General features: G+C 48.2%; 1 protein-coding gene across 6 annotated transcripts; it reads right to left on the bottom strand.

Annotated features, from left to right (window-relative positions):
- Positions 1–27,801, bottom strand: DCTD (dCMP deaminase). Of its 6 annotated transcripts, none has more exons than XR_016391065.1 (6): positions 27,329–27,566; positions 25,693–25,807; positions 24,982–25,117; positions 15,582–17,221; positions 5,816–5,932; positions 1–2,198 (listed from the first exon to the last, which is right to left on the bottom strand). XR_016391065.1 is itself a non-coding variant. In XM_022571435.2 (6 exons), the coding sequence occupies exons 2-6, from the start codon at positions 25,798–25,800 to the stop codon at positions 2,120–2,122; spliced, it is 537 nt and encodes a 178-aa protein (XP_022427143.1). In that variant the 5' UTR covers positions 25,801–25,807; positions 27,606–27,801; the 3' UTR covers positions 1–2,119. The 6 variants fall into 6 exon arrangements, 5 of the variants coding, with proteins under 5 accessions (XP_022427143.1, XP_022427140.2, XP_022427144.1 ...); XM_022571435.2 differs by lacking the exons at positions 15,582–17,221; positions 27,329–27,566 and adding exons at positions 4,159–4,255; positions 27,606–27,801; XM_022571432.3 differs by lacking the exon at positions 15,582–17,221 and adding an exon at positions 4,159–4,255 and having other exon boundaries at positions 27,329–27,533.

The following is a 27,801-nucleotide window of genomic DNA, read 5'->3' as shown; positions in this document are numbered from 1 at the left end:
TTAGTCAAAGAATACTTTATTGCTAAAAAATGCGAACCATCATCAGAACCTTCAGGGAGTCGTATAATCTTTTTGCAACGGTAAAACCTCAAAGATCACTGATCACCGTAATAAACTTAGTAAAGAAAAAGTTTAAAATATTGTGAGAATTATCAAAATGTGACGCAGAGACATGAAGTGTGCAGATGCTGCTGAAAAAATGGCGCTGAGAGACTTGCTTCAAGAAGGGCTGCAACCGACCTCCAATACGTAAAACACGCAGTATCTGCCTGTGAGGTGCACGGCAAACCCGAGTTTTGCTTTTTGGAACTTTCTGGAACTTTTTTCTGAACATTTTCGATGTGAGGTTGGTTGAATCCACAGATGCAGAAATCCGTAAACACAGAGGGCTGACTGTACAGGGCACTAGCCCCTAGACATATTTACGAATGTGACATAAACAATGACACATTCCTTGCTGAAAGGGCTCACAACTCATTCACAGCAACACAAAAATCCAACATATTTTCTATCTTTAAATATCTTTACTGATTTCTTGCTTCTATATACCTTTTGTTTTATGCATTTTAGAGCAGAGGGCAGGGGGTTTGGAGGAGATAAGAGAGAAAAAATTTGAGGCGAGAAAAGGAGATTTAGAGAAGAATACGGTAGGAAAGCAGCAGATAAGCCAGCACTGGAGACTGGAGGATTATGGGAGGGAGGAGGCCTGGGACCTATTGGGTGGTGGAGACGACCTGTCAGATCAGATGGCCAGACCTGAGACAGGAGCAGGGCACGATGGAGAGAGAGAGGGAAGAGAGCCTTCCCGGACATCTTCAATCTGGTCCATAGAGACGCATCGCCCTTCAGCCCTGGGGAAGGCACATGGCATCCGTGCCCCAAACTGTTCTCTGAGCATTAAAACACGTGCAAGTGTGCTTCACAGACAACACAGAAATGACATGCCCCAGAATATGGAATCCAAAACCTCAGAGACAAAATAAAAACTCATAAAGATGTAAGAGCACTTTAAAACGGTCATGATCTTTAGGATAGAGAAACCATTTTCTCAACGAAGGTACTGAGCACATTTAATAAAAATGAAATGAGATTAAAGACAAGGTGCACTGCCACCCATCCCCCAAATCGAAGTGATTAGGAAGGTGAGATGTGTGTCAATGAAGGCAGGGCACCAGGAGCGCAAGTGAGCTCCTGTCACCAAGAGATCTGGACGGAACTGACACCTCCTCACGTTCATTTCACTTGCAGGACGGTAGACAGCAGCCCTGGGAATGAACCGTGCTGGCACGTGCAGCAGCAGTGCGGGGCTCCGCCCCCGGGCAGGGTGTGGACCTGGGGGTGACGCAGGGCGACGGGCTGCCTTCCCCGGGAACGACTCATTACTCAAATAAACTAATGTAAGAGCTCTGTGTCACCCACAAAGCCAGAATAAGAAGCACGAACAACAGAGGTCCCCACCGCGCAGAGGCACACCGCGGCGCCGCCCTGTGGGAGGCAGGACAGCAGAGCGGGGGAAAGAACGCCCGCTCAGTTGCACTCATCTGCCAGGACGAAGGCGCACCCCGTCCAGGACTTTTGGGCGGGCGGCTGGGCGGCTGGGGGCTCCCTCAACTCTCGAAAGCAAACACTTAAATGCTACTGTCTTGTGGCTCCTTTCCTTTCCCCAAGGGCATTACATGTGATGCTTCATTCGGGCCCGATGTTCAGATCAGCGCGTCTGCTCATCCCGGTAGGCACACAGCCACAGTTATTTGTTTGTCCTCCCAGCATACGTGGCGTTGAAGAACGGCTGTGAAACGCAGTGGACGACGCACGGCTGGCGCCCTTCTGCGCAGCCACCAGCGTCCCAGCGAACCAGGGGACAGGAGGGGAGGGGCCCGCTCCAGCCCCGTGCGCACCCACAGCTCCTTTATTTTACACCCTAAATCGATAGTTTCAACAGATGCAGATTCCACGTGACAGGAGAGCGAGTCAGGAAGATTTGAGCTTTTACATTCTTCAGATGTCGACTTTTGCCGTCCCGGCTATTAAAAAGTTATGTGTAACTGTAAGATGAAAGGCATTAGCAGCTTCTTAGAAGAGGATAATCCAATCTTCTGGAGATTTAATGAGATGTAAGTCACTGGAGCGTCTGACTCGGTCTGCTGTTAATTGAATCAAAGTCAATGACAATCTGGCTGCACTTTGGTGTGAATTTCCTAAAGGTAAGAAACAAAACATATAAAGCTATTATCTAGTGAGTAGTTAGAGCCATTTGTTTACTTTGGCTTAACCTACATTTTCTGCGGGGAGGGAAAAAATTTCCCGGTATTCGCTTGATATTTTGTCTCTATAGGAGCCAATTACAGTGCACCATACCGAGAGAAACACGGACCGGAAAAGACTAAGACAAAAAAAGATGCATGGGGCGGCTTGGTTTGTGTGTTCGTCAGCTAGCTGAGTTCATGAATTATCGGGAAGTCAGAGGATTTCTAACAAGTTAGCTGCATGACATGACATCCAATGACTAGTTTCCCCACCAGATTTATCTTATTGTCTAGGAAATTTTTGCAGCCAACTTGGGATTGCTCTAAAGCAAAAAAAAGAGCAAATTGTCTTTTGCTCTCAATACAAAACAACCAGCTCTAGTGGAGTCATTTTTAAAACCATGTTCTATAAATGCAGAAGTAAAATAAACCCATGACATTTTTTACTCATTAATATACCTTCTCAAGCAGGTGAAAAGAACATACATGAGGACTAAACATATTCCTTAAAAAAAATCAGTATACAGTAAATATCTAATTAGTGTTATGTAAATAAATTGTGTCTCAGAAGGCACAATAGTGCAAGAGATTCATTACGTATAACCTATATCCCTAATGAGTAACCCAAAAGGTTAGGTATGTTACCAATCACAAGGACCCCAACTGCTGACACAAAGACTATATATAAAGGAACTTCTTCAAAAGTTTTCAGTCTAAAAGAAGTTTCTACCAGAAACCAAAGGTGGTTGAACTGACTTGTAAGTAACACATACCTCCCAATCTGTGCCTACCAAAGGTAAAGCATATAAATATCAATGACTTAAAATCTCAATTTAAACTATGACTGTAAAAAGAATTCCCAGTGTTCCAACCTGGCAGGTTATTTTCACCTTAAATATTTTATGCCAGAGTTGTTACATCTGCAAAAAGATTTAATGTTAATATTATAAAACTTGTGAATTTTAAAATTTCTCACTACCAGAATAATTAGTTCAAGCCCTGGAAATCTACTAAAAGTAAAGTGCAATCATTACACAGATTGTCTTCAGTTACTTCTGTCACTGCCCATAAAAATCTACCCTTAGAATAATCTTTAGAGTCTTAGCCCATCCTATTTAAAAAGATGCTTCCTATACCCAGACAAAACTCTAATCCAAAAAAGATACATGCACCCCTATATTCATAGCAGCACTATTCACAATAGCCAAGACATGGAAACAACCTGAATGTCCATCGACAGATGAATGGATAAGAAAGATGTTGTGTGTGTACACACACACACACAATGGAATATTACTAACCATGAAAAAGAACGAAATAACGCCATTTGCAGCAACATGGATGCAACGAGAGATTATCAAACTAAGTGAAGTAAGTCAGAAAGAGAAAGACAAATACCATATGATATCACTTATATGTGGAACCTAGAATATGATACAAATGAACCTATCTAGGAAACAGAAACAGACTCGTGGACATAGAGAACAGACTTGTGGTTGCCAAGGGGGAGGGGTTGGGGGAGGGACGGAGTGTGAGGTTGGGGTCAGCAGATGTGAGCTTTTATATACAGGATGCATAAACAACAAGGTCCTACTGTACAGCACACGGAACTATATTCAGTATCCTGTGATAAACCATAATGGAAAAGAATGTATACATATATATAACTGAATCACTTTGCCGTACGGCAGACATATATATAACTGAATCACTTTGCCGTACGGCAGAAATTAGCACAACATTGTAAATCAACTATACTTCAATTAAGAAATAAATTTTTAAAATAAATAAAAAGATGCTTCCAAGTGTGGAGGTCAGGCATCCCACATAGAAATTAAACATCAGACAAGGTCAAGTGTGTTTTCTTCATCAGGCCTTCCAGCGCCTTCTCCTCCACACGCCTCCCACTCACCTGAAGGAAACCCCGGCCATTTCCAACATGAGCCTCGCGGCTCTTGTCTCATTGCTGTCGTGGTATTTATCAGACATGAAAATAACTTCTTTTATCCCTTAAAAGGCAACAATGAAAGAAACCTCATTATGTGCACACAGAGATACAACAAGAGGCATGCGGACGGAAGCCCTGGAGGAGTCTGATTAATCAACTTTCCTGAGGGTGCGAGCACACAATGTCCAGTGACTGAAATATGTATCTGCTGCTCTCAAATACAGCAGCACATGGATTCTGTTTAATCTGCCCTCCAGTCTTTATGGATTTTTTTTAAATAAATGCAAAGTGAAAACATGTCAAATAGTCAAGCCTTGATCCGATTAACAAATTTTCTTTACTGCAGGCAATCAAATTTTCTTTATTCGCAAGGCAACGACTCCTAACTCAAGAGGCTAACGGGGGTGGTGGAGAACACTGGCAGAATCAGAGATGAGGACCACCGTGCTGCCAGGAATGGCTCTGCAGACCAGTTCAAGCCAGCTTGACAGAGGGCAGATCTGTTTCCTACCCCTGTCTCACCAGGCAGTTCTAACTTGAGGGCCAAGAATCTGGAGGGCACTTGACAATCACTCGCTCCTCCACGAGCCTCAGAAGGGACCACAGGGGCTTCCCTGGTAGCGCAGTGGTTGAGAGTCCGCCTGCCGATGCAGGGGACACGGGTTTGTGCCCTGGTCCGGGAAGATCCCACATGCCGCGGAGCGGCTGGGCCCGTGAGCCATGGCCGCTGAGCCTGCGCGTCCAGAGCCTGTGCTCCGCAACGGGAGAGGCCACAGCAGTGAGAGGCCCGCGTACCGCAAAAAAAAAAAAAAAAGGGACCACAGGAGGCTGCTCTTCCCATGCACCTGCCGCCGCCGCTGTGCTAAGGATGGCGAGGAAAACTCGCGAAGGGTCGTACACCCCCAGGGAGGGAGCCCATGAGACTCCTTAACTGAGATCTTTGATCCTGATTCCACCAGACCGCTTCTGCTCAGAGATCCAGGGCTCGGGATAAACAGCCCCGTTAAAGCACACATCTGGCTAACGTGGTAAGTCTTTAAATCTCAAGCCGAGAGCTTTATGGAGATAAAGTGTAGCTGAATCTTAGATGCGACAGTTTGAAAAAGGTGAAATATTCCGAACACAATGGTGCAGATTTACGGTAACCGTAATGTAAGAAAAACTTCAAGTTGTACCATTTGAGTCTTATGACATTTATATGCAAAGAGATGTTTAGGTCCTCATATATCTACCATATATTAGATACAAATTAAAATTTCATTTACAGACTCCCAGCTGACCTTGTTTCTGACAGAAGTTCATTTCTCTCCCTCCCCCCAATCTATGCACAATATGTCAGAGAATAGTAAATTGACAGTAATTATATGCAATGCTGGTGGTGTTTTTTGGCAGCTTGCAGTTTAGGAAGTTGCAAACTAAACTAAAAACATGCTAAGAATCACAGAGGATGCAATTAGTCTTAGAATACCTGGCACCATTCAAAAACAAAACCCAGGAAATATCTTGCAAAGCTGATAGCGCAGTTAATTTAGATCTAAACAATAGCGATTTGAGATCAAACACATCTGCAGTGAGCAGGCAGCAATGCAAATGTGACAAATGGGAACGGCCCGGGTCCTACCTGCCTGGATGATGAGCTTAGCACATTCATTACACGGGAACAAGGCGACATACATGGTACAGCCTTTCACATCTGCTGAGTTTTTGTTCATAATGGCATTCAGCTCGGCGTGGCACACTGTGGGTTTGAAGGAGAAAGAAAGAAAAACTTAGATTGCAAGCTCATGAAGAATTCGCTAAGAGTGTTGAGGCATTCCGTTTGCCCCTATGAAATAACACAGATAACCGGCTCAATTTTTAAAAAACTGATTAGAGACGGAAAGTACTGAGAAATGCAGGCCACGTGGTCTGACAGGTTGGCGATGAGCAGCGTGGACCGCAGCAGCCCTGGGTCTGTTAGCACCTACAGCAGCCAGGAGGGGCCAAGGTCAATTGTCCCCATCCACCCCAAGCAGAGCGATGGCTCACCGCTCCCCAAGACCCACAAGGCAGGGACGGAACCACCAGCATAAAACGGCTCACTTGTGTGCTGATAACGCTCACGCAGGGATATTCGCCAGGGCCACTAAGCGGGCAAAGGGCAATTCTGAGATCAAGAGAATCAGGAAGTGAAGCTGAGCATTTCTGTCCCCAGGGATCTGCTGCACCTCATGGCCCTCAGCCCCCACACACCAAAGAAAAATGCCATCGGATAACCAGCGGTTTGTCTTCCCTACGAAAACCATCCATCCACTTAATGGCTGTGGAAAGTCAAGTTCTTGCCAGGCTGGTCAGTGATCCCCAAATGGTGATCCAAGGTCATCCCCAGCCTTGCCTGGGTTCAAGGTTGGGGAGGCTCCCTCCTCTCCTGTCCCGCACCTGCTGACGCCCACCCATCTTCCCAGGCTGCTAGGCTAGGTGTTCCCACCACCTAATCCACAGGTGCTCCTTTGAGGGGGCTCGTAGTATTTGCCTCTCGGATCTACTCCAGAACCCCTGACCTGCTTTGTGAGCTGCTGTATTGACTTCTAATATCATTACTTACTTTTCTGGGTGCGTTCTCTAAAACTGTTCTCCTTGTGGTGGGGATTCGCAGACTTGTCTGCCTGGTGGAACCCCCCAAGGAGGAAACCGCCATGTCTGTGTCCCCCACCTAGAGACCGTGATGGTCTGGGGTGTGGCCTAGGCTTTGGAATTTTTCAGAGATTCTCCCTCATGATTCTAAGCTGCAGACACGTTTAGAAAACACTGCCGTGTAGAACCCTCTCACATCTGCAAGGGACCTAACACACTCTAGGCACACGAGTGCTAGATAAATGTTTACTGAATGAATTACCATCTGGCCCTGGTCCAAATCATACAAAACTTCTAATTATAAACATGGGGGCCTTCGAAGGTCTCCCCCTCTGTCTCCAACTTATCACCCTCCTGCCCTGAGCACCTTCGTCCAGGAGCACTGAGGTTGTAAAACAAAGAATCTTGCCCACCACCCAGTTCTACAAGATCAAGTCATCAGCCACGGCAGCCGCTGACCTACCGTGCGCCCTGAAAGGAATTCAGGGCAAAGAACGGGAGGACGCACTCTGTGCTTTGGGAAAACAGGCACGACAGGCCCTTAGTTAGATACACATTTCAGGACAAATTAGGGATCAATTCCAAGAAAATCTTTTTATGAACCCAGATTCTTGCATCTTCCCATACTTAGGAAAGCACTAAATTCATCAACTGAGATATCTCTTCCTTGTGACTGGTTATACTGTATGCTGACCGCACAAGCCCCTTAGCCGAGACCGTATATATATGGACCTCCCTCGCTACGTCTTCAGAGTTGTCTCTCAGAGGGTCTCTGAGAGGCTGTCTCCTGGCTCTGGTCCTCAGTAGGACCCTGAATAAAACTCAACTCTCGGCTCTTACATTCTGCGTTTTTCTTTTAGTCGACAAGGCCTTAAAAGACGAGTGGCCTAAACTCATGGCTCTTGTATACTTTAGCTCGGATGTCCTCACTCAGTCAATAAACTTTTACTGGGGGCCCACTCTGGCTCAGACAGGATCCAGCCCCTGGTCCACCATCCTCCCCAGGCCTCCCGTCTTCAGGGGACGTTGTAAGTGTCCCTGTGAGTCCTGCAGCAGCTCTGCAATCCTGTAGGCAGAAAGCTGAGCTGGAGCCTTCTCAGGAGATGCTGGCGAGTGCTCACCTTAGCCTACGAACACCACGATTTAGTTGTGTGTAGAAATGACAGTCTCTGGCATTGTTAAGAAAATCTAAAGGGAAAAAAAGCAGCCGTGCTTAATCACATCACAGCGCATCAGAGAACAATCCTCACCGGCTGCAGAGGGACCCGAGCCTGGCTCCTTGTACCTTGTCCCGTAAACCCCAAGGGGTGGGGGGACCCTCAGGGCTGTCAGGGCACTGGCCTCGGAGGGGCCCCCCGGCCCCATTTCCTTCCCTGGTGACTGAGATGTTCCCAAGCTGGTATCAACACTGCTCCGTGTAAAAACAATTAGAGGAACTTGTTGCTTTTATTTCCCCCTTGAGGACACAGCCCAGGCTTCTAAGTTCTGTGTAACTCCCTGAGCCTAATGCTATGCCATGAACATACGGGTGTTAAATATTTACTGAATGAATAAAGGAGGAAATTCAGATTCCAATTCTTGATGGCAACGTTGGGAAATACAGAAAGTCCTCTTAAATTCAAATATCAAAAATATGCTTTCCCACCTAATAACTATTTTTTGATGGTGCTGGTATTAATATTCAGGACCAGAGTTTCTGAATCTGTTAGGAAACTCTATGATATCGTCCTCTTATGAATCTCTAAAAATTGTCACATTGACTACAACTGTCTTCCTCTAATTCATCCCAGGCAGTCTGGGGCAAAATACATTATGTCTGGATTCATTAACGAAAACTATCAGATGAAACAGATTCTCGCGTGCAGCATCCGACTCCCCTGTGTAAAGGGTGGTTTACAGAAATAACACGCTGGACTATAAACAGACGTCCTTTCTCTTAACCACAAGATCACAGGACGGAAAACACAAAGCTTCTTGTTAGAGAAACAAGAGGTCTCCCGGGCATTTAGAGCAGCTGAGTGCCAGGTGCACGTGAGGCTCTGTAAAGGGAACAGGTCACAACCCACAATCCCACACGTTCAAAAGCAGACAATGACAAGAGCGAAACTCAGGCGTCCCCTCCACACCTCGCTGCCCTCGTTCACCACCGCACACCCCAAACTCAGACGTGGCGAACACCCACCCCAGCCACCGGGCACCTGCTTCCCCAGCCTGCACCTGAGGGTCAAGGGGAGGAACCCCTGGCCCGCGAAGCCCCTGACACTGAGCCGGGCCCCTCCCACCTCGTGACCCCCTGCGCTGTGGGTCCAGATCCTCAAGTCTGAAAGACTGTGCGTTTCTGGCCTGGCTAGCCTTTCGGCACCACGGCCTCCAGTCTCTGCGGCCCTGACCCTCCAAGACCGCCCTGTGTTTCTCTCTGGGGCTGATCCGCCCAGGCGGCACCAGGCAGACAGGCCTCGGGACCCAGACTGTCCTCTGGGCAGACCAACGTGACTGACGACTGTCCATTCGGCTTGTTTAACGTGGGCCAGTCAGGGCGGAGGCTGGGGATTCATTCACCTGGCCTGGCATCTCCACTGGTCACTTAACAGGTAACCGCCTGGAGGAGGCCGCTCCAGGCCCAAGGAGCACCCAGCAGCAGGGCCTGCCTGCGACGGGCTTGCTCCGGGGCCCTGGCTGGCCTGACCGCAAGGCCGAGCGTCCTTCCCTGTATTCGCGTCCTCTCAGGCAAGTCTGGAAAAACGGCTTTGCGACAGGAGTCAGCCCGGGGTTCAAGGCCCAGGCTTGCCACTTAAAGCTGTGCTCTTTGGTTTGCAGGAGTAACAGTGGCTCCAACTAGCTAAATAAAAGCAGTTTTTACAATCCCAAGGGAATCTGGTTTTTAGCTTTTCCCCACGTGTCCAGTTTCCTTCCCTCAACCTCTAGAACAGATGACCTTCTCCAAGACAGGCTGTCGCAACAAAACATGAGGCTTCTCTTCTGTTGTCGCCAAGGGCTGGGCCCCGCTCTCGGCAGCCCCTCACCAGGCATCTCCTATGATGCAGGCTCCCGCTGCCCCATTTTTCTTCTTCTTTACACACATACACTTAGCCCCCATTCTGAAGAGGCCGCCTTTTCAGCACTTTGCGTCTCTTTTCTTCTTCCTTTCGAGATGAAACTGTCTTACCTACAACTGCTACTCTATTTTTAAAATAATCACCTCTTGGCGTTATGATGCACATAGAACCTCTAGTTTTCTGTAAAACAAGGCTTTCTCAGCTGTAGGTCCTGAAATCAGTTTAGTGAGTTATAAACAGCATTTTTTCCTCCTTTTTAAGGAAACAGGTAGAAAGAGAAGGAGAGAGATCAGAATGCATCCCACGTGGCAAGGTTAAGGAGGTTCCTGAAAACTGTTTCGGGTGTAAACTATGTTTGCTGCGTTGCCATGTAAAAAGCTTAAGAAATACCAGTCTGTGGAAACCTGTTGGCCTCTGTAACGTGCTACTACACGCATACAACCAACTACTATAAACACACAAACAAAAAACTAAGCCTTAATTTATAGCCTCTGCCGATCTCTGTGGTGGAAATACTCCTGCAGGGCTAATTCCAAGCCCCCAACGTGTGGTGCGTAGCTGGGGAGAGACGTGATGTGTCGGATCTGCTCCGTGAGCCGACAGGAGGCTATCCCCACACCCTGCCGGGCGGCCTCATAGTTACCTAAACGCAGTCCTTTTCTGGCTGCAGTCTCTGGGCTCCCTGCTCTGCTGGCCCTCGATGCGTGACCACCCCACACCGCCGCTCTAACCCGTTCAGCATCACCAGACCACCTCTCTGTGGGTCCCTGTGCTGCTCTCACATTTCTGGGCGTTTCCCAAGGCTCAACCCTGGTCTTTCGTTTTCCTCCCGTAGTCCTGGACTTCAAGGATTCATCCATCCGTAGATTCTCAGAGAACAGATCTACTTGTAAAACCCTGAAATCTACATTTCTAACCCCAATTTTTCCCACCTTCTCTGCAGGCCTCTTCTCTGGGTGGGCTGTCTTCTCTGCAACTTTTCTCACTATGATAGAAACACTCCGTAGATATCTGATGGCACTAAATTAAAGAATACATTTATCTTTTTTGAGTGCTAGCGTTTTTATGATGTGGCTTCGGAAGAGCTGCAGCAAGAACTACAAATAGGGCTGAGTACAAAAACCAACCAAGGAGGATGGCTTTACTACTGACCTCGAGATAAGCCTAGTTTCTACATTCAGAGCAGGAATCAGGACCAAGTATCCCAAAGATACACAGTGTCTAGAAAGTATTCAAAAGAAGCTAAATTGTTATATACACACAAGAAGACAAATTTTCCATTTACCTAGAATTACTCATCTATGGCTGAGCAATAAGCCAAAGAAATCTCCAAATACTACATGTGTATCTGTTAAGCACAAAGAGTGACACAAGAAGCTTCAACGATTCTCCACATTGTTTAAAAGGAAAAGAATCAAATGCTGAAAATATCAGATTAACGCGTATGAAGTTCTTGATTGATAGAAGGAGAACCTCTGTTTCAGGTAACTATAAGACAATTCACATGCTTTGGTCTTTTTTTTTTTTTTCTTTCGTATTACTAACTGTCAGAATTCAGAACTGCATTAACCTTGGCCCGCTGAGAAGAGACTGCATAATTAGAAAACTGTATTTTTCAAATTCCCTCTTACTAGGGCTTGATTAATCCTTACTGTCTCATGTAGGCGTTTCTCTAGAAGTTTGACAAATTAACAGGATATATTCCATCCTTCGTTAGATTTAAGAGATTCAACATTTTATAGATTTAACTTTCATCTCGTTTCATGTAAGACTAATACAACATCTATTTCAGACAGCAGCATTGTTAAGGTTACTTAAATAGGTTTAAAAGAAAAAAAAAGAAACCTCAGAATAAGGCTAAACAATTGCTAACTGCTGCACAAATAATTTAATAGCGTGATTTTACCCCAAACTGATCGTCATGTGGCTACCAGGACATGATGGGAGATACCGGGGCCTGATAAAATTTGGGGTCAGGAAAACTATGTTTCTATTCCAGCTAGAGAAAGCCTCCAGGTTGTTTAAAATTCCTCATTTTTAGTAGTACAGGATTTTTACTTGAAGAAAATGACTTCCTGGGGCCTGAGGGCTATTCCACCAAGGCTGACCTGGAAAGTGGGGCAGCCTGGTGACACAGCTGGGTTAGGAGCAGGAAAAAGGTCCAGACACAGAGCACCTGTTGGAACTTAGCCCGACCTGCCCTGCCTTCTGCCAACACTCTCCAGGCTGGTCTGTACAAGCGTGCTCGGCGTCCCTGGGGAGTGCCTCCGTGCCCTTGACTGATGGCTGTGACGGTTCTTGGGGCCAGGCGGCCACCAGCGTTCTGAGCACGGACACTTCAGCTTGCTGCCAAGAGGGAGGGTCCAGACTCGAGAGCCGAGAAGGGTGCGCTCAGGGCCGTGAAAAGGTGGGACGCTCCAGCCTGCAATTAATAACTGACACAAAACGGGGTACCCGAGTTCAAGGTTGACCTGTGCATTTAAAAAAATAACGCAACGTTAATTTTTACACGATGCTCCACTTCTGATGACAAAGCTCTTGGTCATTACTTCTTGAAATCAGGGTCCAAGTGTTTTGACTTCTGGCGTCATACAGGGATCAGAGTGGCTGAATCGGACCCGTCTCTCTCAGAGCACGGGTGCCCCCCTGCTCTGGGTGCCCCTCAGGTGCCCGATGAAGGCTTCCACTGAGGGGTGGGACGTGCACCCACTCCTCTAACAGATCCATTTAGGGAAGCGCTTCCCTGCTTCAGGAGTTGGGACGGAATTTCAACTACTTATTTCTTAATTATTGAAAGATGTCCTGACGGCCTCATCTATCACCACCAGCCTGCAAAGGACCCATCCTTCAAGTCAAGAACTAAACAAGAGAGTAGCCTCCAGATTTAACCCTTCCCCAACCTCCCACCCCCAGCACCCCACAAAGGTCGCAAAGTGTTCACTGTCACGGCTACCCCCAATCCAAAGCCAGAATCTGGCCCCAAACAACGTCACCCCTCTACCTCACCTCCGCTCCATGAAGTTTCCATATTGGTAAGGCAGTGACTGGACTCGCTATCAAGTAGTCAAAGGATCTGAGGCTACGGTGGGTAGGGGAGAGGGAGAACCAGCTCAGGAAGGGACAACTACATTACTTCTCCGAGACAAACCCAGCGGCACAGGCCTGGTGGACCCCGCCCGCGCTTCTCAGCCTCTGCCCCAGAGCCCCCGCCACGGTCTTCCTCTCTGACAGCTGCTAATGCTCCAAAGCCTACTTCCCTCCCACGGCTTCTCACATAGAGCTCTGCCCATCCCCGTCCCCCCTTACCCCCGCCAGAGGAGCATCCCTTGGCACTGGGCTGCAGCAGGGAGGGAAAGTGGTTTCCAACTGTAGACGCCTCCCAGATGCGTGTCGTTCTAAGTCTTGGTTGCCGGCAGAGCGCCTACAGGCCTGGGTGCTGACACTGCAGGAGCTGGCAGGTCCCCCCTGCAGAGCCCATGCCCCGCCAGGCAGGAGACGCCCAAGCACGGACAAACCAGAGCCAGGGCTGCAGGCACCACAGAAGAAAGGCCACGGAAGGCGGGAAGTGTGGCAAAAACCCAGGAAACAAGGGCTTAAATGCACCGTTTGTAGACAGACGGGAGCTGAATCCGCAGGCAATATTGTTCCTGCAGAAAAATGTATCTGGATTACAGATGGCTTTCAGAACCAAGGGGGCTAAAACCTGGCATCTGCCTGCACCGGGGCACCAGGGTTCAAGCCCAGCCTCACTCAATGATGAACAGGAACATGAGTACCTTCCCTTCCTAACTCGCAAGGTTACAATGCCGAGCACGGCAGAAAATCGCTTTGTGAACTAGAGAGAATTCTGCCGGTGAAGCCACTGTTACCAAGTCAGAACTGCAAGTGTTTTCTGAGAACAGCGGCGTCCAATCCAGCTGGGTCTTGCTATGATGAAGACCTGTGGGAGCCAGAAGCAGGGCCCTCCTAAGCAGAGGCGACAGGTGACAGCACTTGGGCCTCACCTGGCCACACCCCAAACAGTGGGAACCCCTCTGCTAAGAACTGGATACGACTGCCCCGCCAACCCCACCCCCTGCACAGTTAGTGGCTTTTCTGTTCAGAAGATAAAGCAACTGCGCCCTCCTAGCTTCTGGCATTGAGGGGCGCATAGCTCCAGTGGAGAGTCGTCCATTATTACAGTCTAAGGTTGTAAGTGAAAATAAAAACAAGGAGTAGTGATAATGCAGAGGATCCCAGCCCTGCCCCTGGAAAACATCTGGAGTCTGTTCTGTTACCACCCTGTGCCCAGAGGAGGTCTCTGCTGGAAGAAAATGACAGCAGAAGGGAATTCTGGCCAGATCTGGGATCTGAAGAGGATGAGCTCCCTCAAAAGGCTCGGCAGGGACATATATACGCTACCAAATGTAAAACAGATAGCTAGTGGGAAGCAGCCGCATGGCACAGGGAGACCAGCTCCGTGCTCTGTGACCACCTAGAGGGGTGGGATAGGGAGGGTGGGAGACGCAAGAGGGAAGAGAGATGGGGATATATGTATACGTATAGCTGATTCATTTTGTTGTAAAGCAGAAACTAACACACCATTGTAAAGCAATTATACTCTAATAAGGATGTTAAAAAAATAAAATAATGTAAAAAAAAATCAAAACGGCAGTTAAATCCTCCAGGCTCTGCATGAAGCCTCAGGCTCAGCTGCCTGTGGCTCAGGCCACTCCTGGAACAAGGCTTTGGGCTGGTCCAGAGACGCCCCAGAGCCCCGCTTCCTCCTGCATGTACCCCAGCCATCTCTTCAGACTCTGCCCCTGCCCCCAGCTGCTAGTTGTGTGAATGACCCTTTGCATCCGGTGAAGCCTCAGCCTCCTGGCCTATGAACCTGAAAGAAAAAGACCTACTTCACTCTGTATGACAGACTCTAGGTCCATCCACCTCACTACAAATAACTCAATTTCGTTTCTTCTTATGGCTGAGTAATATTCCATTGTATATATGTGCCTACATCTTCTTTATCCATCCATCTGTCTATGGACACTTAGGTTGCTGCCATGTCCTGGCTACTGTAAACAGAGCTGCAATGAACACTGTGGTACATGACTCTTTTTGAATTATGGTTTTCTCAGGGTATATGCCCAGTAGTGGGATTGCTGGGTCACATGGTAGTTCTATACTCCAATAAAGATGTTAAAAAATTAAATTAAATTAAAATTAAAAAAAAAATAAAAATTGTGATCTTCGTACACAAACAAAGACCTGCCTCTGAGACCCACCACCAGGACTAAAATCTGTGATGAGCACAGCACCGAAGATGGACTTGGTAAATGTCGGTGCCGCCTGACCTTTCCTCCCGGGCTGCTCGGCTGGGCAGACAGGAGGACCGGCGTTTTTCCTCCCTCCCTCCCCTGCCCCCTTCTCCTCACTGCCTCTTGCTAAGGCTGCTGGCAGCAACTCAGGGCACCCAGGGGATCCACTTAGCCCCAGTGGTAGTGCTTAGGGCTAAAGAGACTCCTGGCTGCGGTGTTTCCATTATTGACAATAAAGCCCCCAGAACTCTAATTACTTTGCTTTCCTGTGTGCTAAGGACACACAACCAGGTCAGAAGGAGGAGGGAGTGGAGACAGTGTGAGCTGAGCCCACCTCCCTTTCCACTGTCCACGCGCGATATATACATTGTTTGACGTCTAATACGTCCTGAGGAAGCACAGATAGCAGCAGAACACTCACCACTGCTGGACAGCGTTGTGACGGAAAGACCCACTGTCAAGCTTCAAAGCTTCCCTCTCGGGTTAACAGCTTTTAAAGGTGAACCGGGATCGACCGATGGGCACTGGAACAGCAGTCAGGACCTGTGTTCTAATCGATCCCAGCTCTGCAAGGCACACCTCGGGTGACGCGCGGATCCCGGTCTGGGGTGGAGAAGACGGGGCTTACCGGATCTAACTCAGGACTCCCAGGAGAGACCACACTTGCGACCCTGACCTACGTTTCCAGGGCGGCCCGGCTCCCTGCCCCACACAGCCACCTCTCGTCTGCCTCTGTCCCCTTACAGCTCGTGACCGCCCTCATCCTCCACTGGAATGCTGCAGTGGATCATGTCTCCACCTGTGACTCCATGAACCGAAGGTGGCAGGTTGGCTGTCACCCGCCCCTCTGCCCTCGCCTGGCGTCCTCCCCTCATTGCTGATCCATGAGCTTGGGGGCCATCCCCCTCACATCCTCATCCATCTCCCTCTCCTGGACCATCCTCAGCTGCAAGCAAATGCGTGCTGTAACGACAGACAAACACACCCGGACCCTCCCCTCGGACAGACGGCGCACACCTCTGCCTTAGCCCCTCCCTTCTGGCTGCTTCTGCCGTTCTGCTCTCTTCCCAGACATCTCAAAACCAGATCTGCATCCGCCCTGCCCATTTCCTCGCCTTCCACTCTTCCTTCAGCTGCTCCAGTTTGCCTTCCAGCGGGCCCGCCCCACGGAGCTGCCCTCTGCACTGTCAGCACGACTTGCGCGGTGCTTAACCCCACAGGCGTATTCTCACCTTCCCGGACCTCTCCGCAGCCTCTGGCGTGGCCTCCCGCCTTCTGGAAGCGCTGCCCTGTGTGCTTCCTGATACCACAGCCCTTCTCTGCGGGCCCTTCCACTCCCCCAGCCGCCGCTCAGGGATCTGGCCAGGGCCCGGCCTCTGCACCCTCTCCCTGCATCACCTCGCCTACACCCGTGATGCCACCCAGTGCTGGCACGCCACGCTGACTCGGATGTCTGCTCGCACACCCAACCCGCTGACCTCACACCCTCCCTGGGAGCTCTTACACACACCTTCAACCCCAGAGGCCCAGATCTCCCCCCCTCCCCTCCCCCAAACGTAGGCGCTCGACCGGAACCTTTGCAAGGAGCGGTTCTCCCTCCCCAACCCCGCACCACCAGCCCTCATGATGCTGCCTCCAAAGCACCCCTCTCCCCACCTCCTCCCCACTGCCCTCTCGCCCCGCCTCCTGCAACTGCCCTCGGCTGTGTCCCTGTTTCCACCTGCCCCCAAACAACCCACTTCCCACACCCCCCAAACTCCTGACCCTGCGGGCCCCCAGCCTTGCCTTGTTACTCCGGCCTTCACCCGCTAGGCTTGGGCCAGACGGTCTCCTTGCTGCACAGTGATCTAGAGCCTTCCTCCTCCAGGGCCTTCACCCAAGCATCTCTCTCTGTGGAACGCGGTTCTCATCCCCAAACACCCATTACGCCATCTTTACCTGACGGAGGCCCATCAAATCCTTCAGATCTCTGTGTAACAGTCACTTCCTCAGAAAGAAACATTCAATACCATCTGTTTATCCCATTCATGTCTACCTGCTCCACCATCAGTCTGCAAGCTCCTTGAACACAGAGAACATGTACATTATTTACTGCTGTAGAGCACCTGGCACAGAATACATACAATAGATGACCTGTAAGTATCTGCTGAGTAAATGAACAACTACAGGTGAACATACTCGGGAAATGTCACGTATTATAAAATATAGTTACAATTCTTAAAAAGCAAGACGCCTTAAGAACTCACCAACAGACAACTCAAACTGATATGAGTAGATGACTCATTTGTATTTATTTCAATTTCTAAGTCAAGTTAGAAGTTATAACTCACTCGCAGAAGGAAAAAGGACATGAGGAATTCTGCTTCCCTTTTCCCCCTAAACTCAAAATTAATGGCATTTTGAACAAAGTCTTTTAATTGTAGAATTTAAAAATTCATGCTCACTTATCGTATTCAATATTTTAAATTTACTATGGCATCTATCACTTGAAAGCACAGAGATGAAATTTACACCTCCATGCACTGGCTAGGACCTGCGCGTCAGATGGCATGAGCAGAGAGAAGACGGGCACATTCCAACCACCCTGCTTTCACCAATATTCTCCATTTATCAAGGGATTTCCTGAAGCCAGGCCAGTATCCATGTTTCAATAAACATCACCACACGGACTGATTCACAAAAGCATTTCTCAAGTCCTTTCTTTCTATTTGGTCTTAGAATAACCTCCTGTCTCCAAAGAGTTCTAAGTGTCTCTCCTCTCTTCATATATATTTTCTTGTATTTACGCACGGGGTCTTTTTCTTCATTGCTGTCCTCCAACCTTTTTTCATCCATGTTTGTGGGGTAACCTACACTCTGTGTACCATCTCCATCGGTTTATATTCATCTCAGAACTGGAGCAGATCTGAATCACTAGAAGGAGTTGCAGGGGAACAAAGCCTGTTTCTCTCTATTAATTTGTCCACACGCACAGATGCACAGTCCCTCTGTGTCGCTGCCATCAACAGCTGTTTACTGCAGCTTTCACCCCAGGATGCTTCCCGAACACCCTTAAAACCCCTTAAGCAGAGAAACAGCGCCCTAATCAAATAAAATCAAAGCTATATTGTTTAATTTTTCCCGAAAACTCTAGAACTGGAGGAGTCCTCAGTGATCATTTATTTCAAAAAGATATTGAGAAGTGAATGTCAAGTCGTGTATCTGACAACCCCACAATCCCTGGGTTTATGTACATACACCACCCCTGGAGCCCCGGCTCTGGACAGTCAGTCTAGGATTCTCTCACTTGAACCTGATAATTGTCATTTTAAGCACTGTGGAGCTTTTCTTAGCCAACATGCATATTAAAGGTTTGTATGGTACCACGCAAATATAAAACAAAAGTCCTAAGAAGTAAAAGTAATAAACAATATAAATAGTTGCAAAAATCTCTGGGAACCAGATTTTATTGCCTATTTCTGGGAGCAAACTATATACATATATATATATTCTACTTTAATACCAGTATTAACAAAGCTTATGAAAGATAGAGTCTTGATAAAAAAAACTCAAAACAAAACCTTAATAATTCAGGCCAATTTCAGAATAGATCAATCAAAACCCACATAACTGACAGAATAGACCAACAGAATAAAGACTCCAAGGTTCAAGGAGTGTCAGGTGCTCCCTGGAACCACGATGATGGCAACCCTGAGTTTCTAAGCAAAGGCTTATCAACATAGAGAATTAAAGAAGTTATATTTATCATTCAGATAATTAATGAGCTCACATACTTAATACAACCTAAAATAGGTTGAATGTGGCCCTGAAATTTTGTTGACGCTATTAATCTCTCAACAAACCTTTTATTTAGAGAGATTGTACAAAGACAAACTTCAGCCCCCTTCCTGGTCATCAATTTGGAAATCACTAACCTTGAATGATTTTTAAGTTTTATTATAAACGTCCATGAAGTAAACTGACTTTTTATAGACAAAGACCGATATGTGTATTTTTATGGGTAGGTTTGATCCTATAGATAAGCATTTGAGCTTTTCCTACATCTGCTCTTCAGGACAGGTAGTTACAATACATTGTTACTATACATCCCTTGTAGACATTCATGGTGAAACAGTAATCTCTAGCTCTTAGAAAATAACTAGCCCTGAATTTATAGATTAAAACGTATAGATAAAAATCAAATAAATGAACAAAATCATGATTTATTCTTTTCTGAAGGCTGTTTATAAACACTTACACCTGAATGTGAAATACACTTATGTTAAGCTGGGGGGAGCCTCATTCATAAGCCATTGTGTTTCCCTGTTTGTCTAAAACACTGCACGGTGAAACCCGAGTTTGCCCCTCTTTTCATAAAAACAATATACTTTATTTTTTTACTGTAAACTTGCTCCAAGGTTTTCCATTGATTACACTAGTTATTTTGTACAAAAGTTCCTAATTAGGCCCACTGTCAGGCCACAAGTACTGGATGGCTAGGCAGGGGAGGGATGTTGGGTCGCCACCAGTGAAATTAGAATTCTGCAGGAAAAGAAACAGCAAGTCATCAAGTCCATGGATCTGCCTAACAAAACCAGAGGGCATTCAATTTCAACCGGCTGAGGGAATAAATTTGATCTTAATTACTAAGAAGCTCTTACGCTGTGAGGAAGTTGCAGCTTAAGAAGGATCAGCCTCCTAACTTCCTGATAAGTTAGTTTCTCCAGACTAACCTTTTGGATGCCAAAGACACACATCGCATGCATGGCAGTCGGGAAAATGTCAGCGTTCAAAGGGGTAAAAGGTAAATGGCTAAGTAATCCCTAAAACGACATCTATGCACGCTTAACAACCTGCTACATCTGAAAAATAAAGACTACATTTAAACAGAAAATTTAAAGAAGCACTGCCACACGCTGGCAAAACCTTTTCAAGCTGCCACGCTGAACTCTTGCCTTAATTAATTTCCAGCATTTTCCTTCCCAGCATTATACTTTTTTTTTTTGACCACGCTGCACGTCATGTGGGATTTCTTAGTCCCCCGACCAGGGATCGAACCCGCGGCCCCTGCAGTGGAAGCGCAGATTCTTAACCAGTGAGAGTTTTCCTGCATAAATATGAACTGACTCTGGAAAAAGTCTCATGCCTCCATGTCTGCCTGATGCATCAGAGTGCGGGGCTACCCCCCATCTTGGGACATCAAGACTATGGTCCCCTCCACGAGTGCGATGCAACAGCCAAAGCAATCCTGGCTTCTTGATTGACTGGGATGGAAGAGGAGGCCAAGCAAAGAGGCCTGCTTCCCCACAAATCCCTTCCCCAATGGGAGCCAGCATGGCAGGAAAATACATTCAAGTTTGATGGGCGTGGGAGCTCTGTTAAAAACATGAAGTTTAACAATGGCTCCCAAGGAAGAAAGAAGTTGATTCTATGCCAGCACTCTGGTCTGTAAACCATGTCATCAAAATTGGTTATGAAAACCTGAGGAAAGAGTGATCTCTGAATTACCACAAGTATTTCGCCTCCATTTTATAAAATTGGTATTTTGATTAAATGTGCTTCACTCTGATGAATCCTGCAAAGAGAAAGGAACGGAAAGTGTCAGCTGAGTGCTTCATTCTGGGGTTAGCAACCACCCCTCATAAAAATTAAAGTCTTCCGAAGTTTTTTACAAGGTAAATTAGATATATCTGCTCCTTTCCAGTTTTTTTTTCATTGTCATTCATGTGAAAAGGCGTCACTATAATAGCGCTGGCTTCCTCCTGCCACTTACTCTTACTGACATCATACTATCTTTTGGATTTCTCAGGAAAAAGATGAGATAAAAGGCAGTTTCCTTGGCAGGGGGAATTTTCATTTTCCATATTAATACCACATTATAATCAAATCGTTTCAATGAAGTTTTGATCCTAAGCCTGGAAGAACAAAAACACCCTTTAAAAATGCCTCTCTAGAGACACAGCCCAGAAAAAACACCATCTTCCTACTCTGTTACAAGTATTCTGTGTTTACCTCCCCTTCCACAGAGTGTCAATCAAGACTAATGACTTCCAAACTTACAGAATTAATAAGGAGAATTAAGCTATATATGTTAACCAGTAAACTTAAACTAACACAGTTCCCAAGCTCCCCTTGGGAGAAATGTGAAGGGAAGCCAGGTGCAAACGGCTTCCTGCTTCATCCTGGGCGCAGGCCACCACCTGAGCTCTCGACCTCTGGGGGGTCATTTCATTGAAACCTCTGTTTGCTCAAGTGCACAGCGAGAAGAAAATGGGTGGCCCGCCGTGCTGCCATGTACCCGCTTCAGAAAAGCCGAATTCCCGTGCCCCACTGCCCCCCCAAGGAAGCACAGAGCGCTGGCCTCGGCATTAGAAGATGTCACCCTGCCTGTGTGGCATTGTGTTAGTTACTTAACGTTTCTGGGCCTTCAGGTTCCCATCCATGAATGAAGTGGGTAGCTTAGACCCTGTGGGCACAAACCCCAAGGTACCACTGAGGTTCTGCCAGGGCTACAGGGACGGTCCACAGACTGGCAAACATATGTCTAGCACTTACATACACTTTTTTCCAAACATCAGGAAAGTTCAGATTAATGCAAAGTGTTACTGATATCAAATAGCTTTTTGTCATCATGGATCTTCTTACTCAAAAGATACTAATAAAAGGTATGATCTCACTTTTGTGTGGAATCTAAAAAACAAAAAGAAGCTCACAGATACACAGACCAGATGGGTGGTTGCCAGAGGGGGGAGGTGGGTGGGAGGTACAAACTTCCAGTTATGAAATGAAGTCCTGTGATGTTCAGCATGGTGACTGTAGTTAATAATAATACAGTACTGCACACTTGAAGGTTGCTAAGAGAGTAGGTCTTGCAAATCTTCATGGTAAGAAAAAAAACTTTGTACACATATCAAATACTGATACATATGAACCATCATGTCCTATACCTGTAACTAATGTAACTTTGTATGTCAATTATACCTCAGTTTTTTTAAAAAGATACTACTAGTTTAACTAGCATTATATAGGGGTCTTGGAAGGTTTTTTTGACATTTAAAAGAGGGTCCCCATATACTCAGAAGAATTAGGAAGCCAGTGGTCTGGAATCTAGATAACCTCTAAAGCTCCTCTACAGGGATGGACACAGAGTCATCCCTGAGACAGGAGCCCAGCCACCGTTAACGCCCACCCAAGTCCAGACATTATCACTTATTTTTTTGACTTCTTTTTTTTTTTTTTTTTTTTTTGCAGTATGCGGGCCTCTCACTGCTGTGGCCTCTCCCGTTGTGGAGCACAGGCTCCGGACGCGCAGGCTCAGCGGCCATGGCTCACGGGCCCAGCCGCTCCGCGGCATGTGGGATCTTCCCGGACCGGGGCACAAACCCCTGTCTCCTGCATCGACAGGCGGACTCTCAACCACTGCGCCACCAGGGAAGCCCATCACTTATTTTTTTAAATTAATTTTCTTTAAGTCTTAAAACAGAAAAAAAGAATTTGCATTTAGTCAATTAGCACCAAACATTTCTATTACATCCAAGGCTACCTAAACATTTACTTCTCTGTGACCCAAAATCCCTTCAAAAGACAAGACCGAGTGGATACTTTGCAGCCAGTCATAGTTATTCAGACTTAAAGTCCATCTTTACATGTATTATGATGGTAGTGATACTAAATGCCTTTTAAAAACCACTTAATACGTTCTCCGACTTTTACAGTACATCAAATTATAGGCTTACTCTCGTGAAAGAAAACTGTCTACATTCTAACACAGCTACATGTAAAATGAATAATTGATAAGTAAGGGGCAAAGAGCTTTGAAAACCTAGAGGTATCACATGGATAGTAAAAAATAATGCACACAGACAACCAGTGCCCTGAAACTCAGCAACCATTCAATAGAAAACAATCAGTGGAGCTGGACAAATGCCTGTGTGGGTTTTTTTTTTTTTTTTTAATTCCTTCTGGAAAGGAGCTCTGAAAGGTACTCTCCAACTTGGACAAAAGGCAAGTGTCTCAGAACAAACACAATTAGCTACTGGAGAGGTTCTGGAAGTGGGAAGTCGGGGGATGGTAAATATGCTGCAAAGCCTTGGGCTTCTAGGTCACTGCCAGAAATGTGCCTGGGGCTCATGGTGATTGAAGGAGGCACAGGTCCTACGGGAGAGCCGCCTGGTAACCAGTGAGGACCCCTCTATGCCGTGCAGACCACTGGCATCGTTTTGCCACCAGCCTCAGCGTCACAGCCTCCTCTACAGGGAAGCTCAGCGCCGGGACCCACAGCCCACTATCCTGACTCAGTGAATACGGGCTGCGGTCCTTACACACATCACCGTGGACCTTGAATTCATCAACCCTTTCATCTTTATATGGGACGTTGAACTGTCCTGTGAAAAAGCACCTTTGCGTGTGCCTACAATGAACGAATCATTTCCCTTCTTTCTCATCACTGAAAGCATACAGAACCAAAAGCAGGGTGACCACGAGTTTCTCAAATACACCGGCACATCTTTCCCGCGCTCCACTCGGCTATAAAGCTGAGGCTGAGAAGGCAGTTTTACCCTCTTTTCCCCGGGATCCGACTCTTCCTTCTCTGACAAGGGGGCGAGTTAAATGGACTAACCCAACGATGAAATCCCCTTAATCACGGAACTGTTCTATTCCCTGAGAACCCTGAGTGCTTTGTAGCTCTCCCCAGTCTCATTCTTCAATTCCTTCTCCACCTCCAGGCACTTTTTTTTTTTCTTTCAAAAACGAAGCAGTTGCCCTGAAGCAGCTTAGAAAGAAATTTATGGGGCTTATTTAACATGATTAAGGCCCAGGAACATTAGTAAAAATATATAACTTAGGCTACATGTAGACTTGGAGCTCTTCGTGAGAAAAACTCCAGAGGAAAACCTAGCAGGGAAGAGCCAATGAAACAGAAAGGGCTCACACGACACCTGACCCTTATTTCCTGAGGGCACAGCTTTCCCATTCGGATGGCCTGCATCTACGTTACTTCCAGCAGAGGCAGTCTGTTCATTTCCAGACATAAATTCAGGTCCAAACGTTAAGAAAATTCAGCAACCAGCATTTGCAGCCCGATGCGCCTCTTTACAGCATTAGTTGCATATTCTCCAGGGAGTTAAAGGAAAAGGGAGGCTTGGCTGGTCACTCCCAGATAATCTCTGATAATCTCTGAAGTAAGTCCCCCTGGGGCTCAGATAGCCAACAGATTATAACAAGCATCCTCTCCTAATTTAAAGATGAAAACCAGAGTCGGCCAGGCCAAAGGTCTCGCGTGCGCATCTGGCTCGCGGTCTGGCCAGCGGCCACTCTGGGAATGCGGCGCCCGGGGAAACAGGAGCAAGCGACTGCATCATCCCTCTCCGGGTGTCCAGCTCACAGCTTGTGTCCTGCTTCCCAGAGACGAGCTTGAGCCAGATTTCCTCAGTAGGTGGAAATGCACGCTGCTTCTCATCAGAGCAAAGCCCTGGCCAGTACTTGGTTAGCTGGCCCCGCTCCCAAGCAGCCAAGAAACAAATGGCAGGGCCACCGTGCCCATTTCACAGCCACCTCCCCCGGGGACTGTGGCACTCTGCAGAGAAGCCCACCACCAGTGAAACACGCGAGGCCCATGACAGAGCCCTGGCCCCAGGGCCAGGCTGTGTGACCACTACCACGCCTCCACTTCTTGGCTCCCTTTGGCACTTAGGGGAAATTGCGGTACTTCAATAGGGTTTTTTTCTTTCCAGCTGTCGGTAACAACTGAAAAGGAAGATGATGCTTTCTGACCATCTACCGTATTTAAGCACTCACCGAGGCTATGACACAAGCAGAATGGAACACACAACATGCCCTACCGTAAGGGTATTTGGTATCCAGTATACTCTCCGCTGTCCTCCTCCAAGGCAAGAGGTCATCGCTGCATCCATTTGGCATTCCATTGTACCCAATGCCCACAATCTTGTTTTCTGCATTCACGATGCAGGCTCCGACCTACAGGAAGACATGCCCAAAGGCTTGGTGACTTCGGGTGGCTGGTCTGCCAGTGGAGAGGCAGTAAGGGAGACCAGACGCCTGCAGAGCTCCAAGATGGGCACGCTACTTCTGGAGGGGCTAAGAGCTCTGTCTCCTTGGGGTACGAGAGGCAGTTAACGATGGCATGTGACAATTTACTCTCTCACAGGAAGAGGTAAGCAGGCAGGAATGCAGCACAAAAGACAGCAGATTTCCTCTGTTTTTTGTAAGTTGGCAGGTGTCCACTGAGCCTCTTCCTCTTGTAATTTGCTCACTTGTAGGTACCTCCGTGTCTGTGAGTGTCCAAACATTCTCCTGTAAAACTCACTTACCGGGCCTCCCTGGTGGCGCAGTGGTTGAGAGTCCGCCTGCCAATGCAGCGGACACGGGTTCGTGCCCCGGTCCGGGAAGATCCCACGTGCCGCGGAGCAGCTGGGCCCGTGAGCCATGGCCGCTGAGCCTGTGCGTCCGGAGCCTGTGCTCCGCAACGGGAGAGGCCACAACAGTGAGAGGCCCGCATACCGCAAAAAAAAAAAAAAAAACAACTCACTTACCTGGGAGTTTGGATCTTTGCTCCTCTGTGCCGATAAGAAGGCCACTGCCATGAAATACTCAGGCCATTCCAAATAGTCATCACGTTTTTTACAGGGAAATTCACTCATGCTGGGTCTAGAAAAAAAACACAACAAAATAGCAGTGGACAAAGACATTTTGGTCAATCTGCTTTCCAGTTCAACCCAAAGCACATTTCAACTTTGGATCTCCAAACTCAGACAATTTCAATTTACATTTATCAATCAGAAATCACAGCACATGAACCCCAGACGGTCTCTGGTCTTCAGAAAAAAAAAAAAAAATAAGAAATTAAGTTACTATTTTGGAAGTTTGGATTCAGCTTGTATGGCTGCGCATTCCCAGATATTACATCTATTTACTGCTTTCTCATAGGATTTTTTTGCCAGTTACTACACATGCCTGCCCTACAAATCACTGTCATCCTTTACCTCTCTCCCTTATCAAATGGAGCCAGCAAAAGAGGGCAAGGGAAAGGAGAACACTTATTGATCATCTAATATATTTCAGACACTGTTGAAGGTTATACACATTATCTCACTGAAGCCTCGTTCTGAGCTAAAGGTAACTAACACCCTTCTTAGAGAGAGGCTCAGAGAATATAAGTAACTCTCCCTAAACCACACTGGATTATTCTCCATGCCAGTTGGATTCCATTTGGAGCTGTCCCAACTGTGATATTCATGTGTGCCTTCCCTTTCCCTTAGTTTCCCCAGGTGGGACAGACGTTATCCACTGTGAGTACTGAACCAAAAGAGGAGAAACGATGAAGACTGCCAAGTGTCGTGAGTAAGGCAAGATTTCGGTAACACTGCGCTCTACTCCCGGGCAGGCACAAGCGGTCTCTCCAACAGGGAGAGAGCCCTGAAGGGACCTAAAGCTTCCAGTAAGCGGGTGGGGGGATCCTTTCGAGGGAGATGAACCAAGGGCAAGGAAGGAGGGCAACAACGCAGAAACCCGGTGGCTCTCAGGGAAAAGTCTGATTTTTAATGTCAAGGGCTGAAGGACGGGGAGGCTTTCCCAACAGCTGGGCTTCGGGACCTAGCTGTGAAGCTGACGCGACCGTGCAGCACGTCGGTGCCTGCTGGGAACCTGGTTACCCACTAGGTACGCTTCCCCGATCCTAAGGGTCCTGTAAACCCTCTTAACGCGAAGCGACGCTGGACGGAACTGGTTTACCACACGGTTTAAGGGGCAGCATCCAAAACCGCTGCTGGGGGCCCGGAGGGGTGCTGGGTAGACAGGAGGCCAGGCGAGGAAGGAGAGCGAAGAAGGAGAGCGGAGGGAAGGGAACTTACTACCGGCTTAGGATTAGCGCTCGCTGGTGCCCTGCAGCCCCGCTGCAGAACGGACCCAGGGAGACACGGCTGGTCACCGGCCCGGCCGCAAGCCACGCTCCTCCCGCCCCTCGAGGCCAACCCCGGGACGCAGCCACCGGCCCCGCCGCCCACGTGGCAGCTCCTCTCGGATGCCCCGGAGGCCGCCGCGCGCCCCGCGAGGTTGACCAAGCGCCGCCGGCCCCGCGCCGCTTCCCCGGCAGCACGTTGGACCGGGAGGGGGGCGTCCCCGCGGGGCCCGCTGCCCCGGCCGCCCCTCCGCTCCCCGCCCGCGACCTACAGGCCGGCGCCAGTCCCCGCCGCCGCCGCTGTCCCGCCGTCCCGCACGGGAAGGAAGTCGGGAGAGGAGGCGGGGCCGCCGCGTGGCCGGAAGGTGGCGGGACTCCACGCCCAGGTCGCCGGCGCTTCCTCGTCCCGGCCGGCCGGCGACCTTCCGGGCCGGCGCACGAGCGGCCGCGCCCGGGCCGCCCGCCCCCTGTGCCGTAGCGGCGCTTGGGTTTCGCCCTTGGCTTCCATCTGGCGCCCGCGAACGCGCGCCGAGGCCGCTGGGCCGGCACCTGCACGGTCGCCCCGCCGCCCCGGGTCCTCGGACGGCACGGCTCGTGGCCGCGCCCAGGCCTCCGACTTCTTCGAAATCGCTGCAGTTTCAGATCTCGGGATCTGAGGGTCGTTTCAGCGGTTGCTGGCGAGGGTTTGGGGTTTTTCCTTCTCACTTTTTTCGGGGCAGGACTAAGGGGAAGCGGTTTGGGCCCC

Source organism: Delphinapterus leucas, chromosome 21 (assembly GCF_059928025.1).
Source record: "Delphinapterus leucas isolate spDelLeu-1000000601 "Yukka" chromosome 21, BTC_Dleu_Yukka2, whole genome shotgun sequence".
In the NCBI taxonomy this organism is placed as follows: Eukaryota; Metazoa; Chordata; class Mammalia; order Artiodactyla; family Monodontidae; genus Delphinapterus; species Delphinapterus leucas.
This window is presented reverse-complemented; position numbering and strand designations above follow the sequence as displayed.

Coding starts and splice junctions, on each gene's coding strand:
- DCTD (XM_089903557.1), bottom strand. CDS start 27,564: ATGGAAGCCAAGGGCGAAACCCAAGCGCCGCTACGGCACAGGGGGCGG. Junction 25,118..25,692: donor GCAAAGATCCAAACTCCCAG/GTAAGTGAGTTG, acceptor GTCTTCCTGTAG/GTCGGAGCCTGCATCGTGAA. Junction 2,199..24,981: donor GGATACCAAATACCCTTACG/GTAGGGCATGTT, acceptor TCTTACCTTTAG/GAAATTCACACCAAAGTGCA.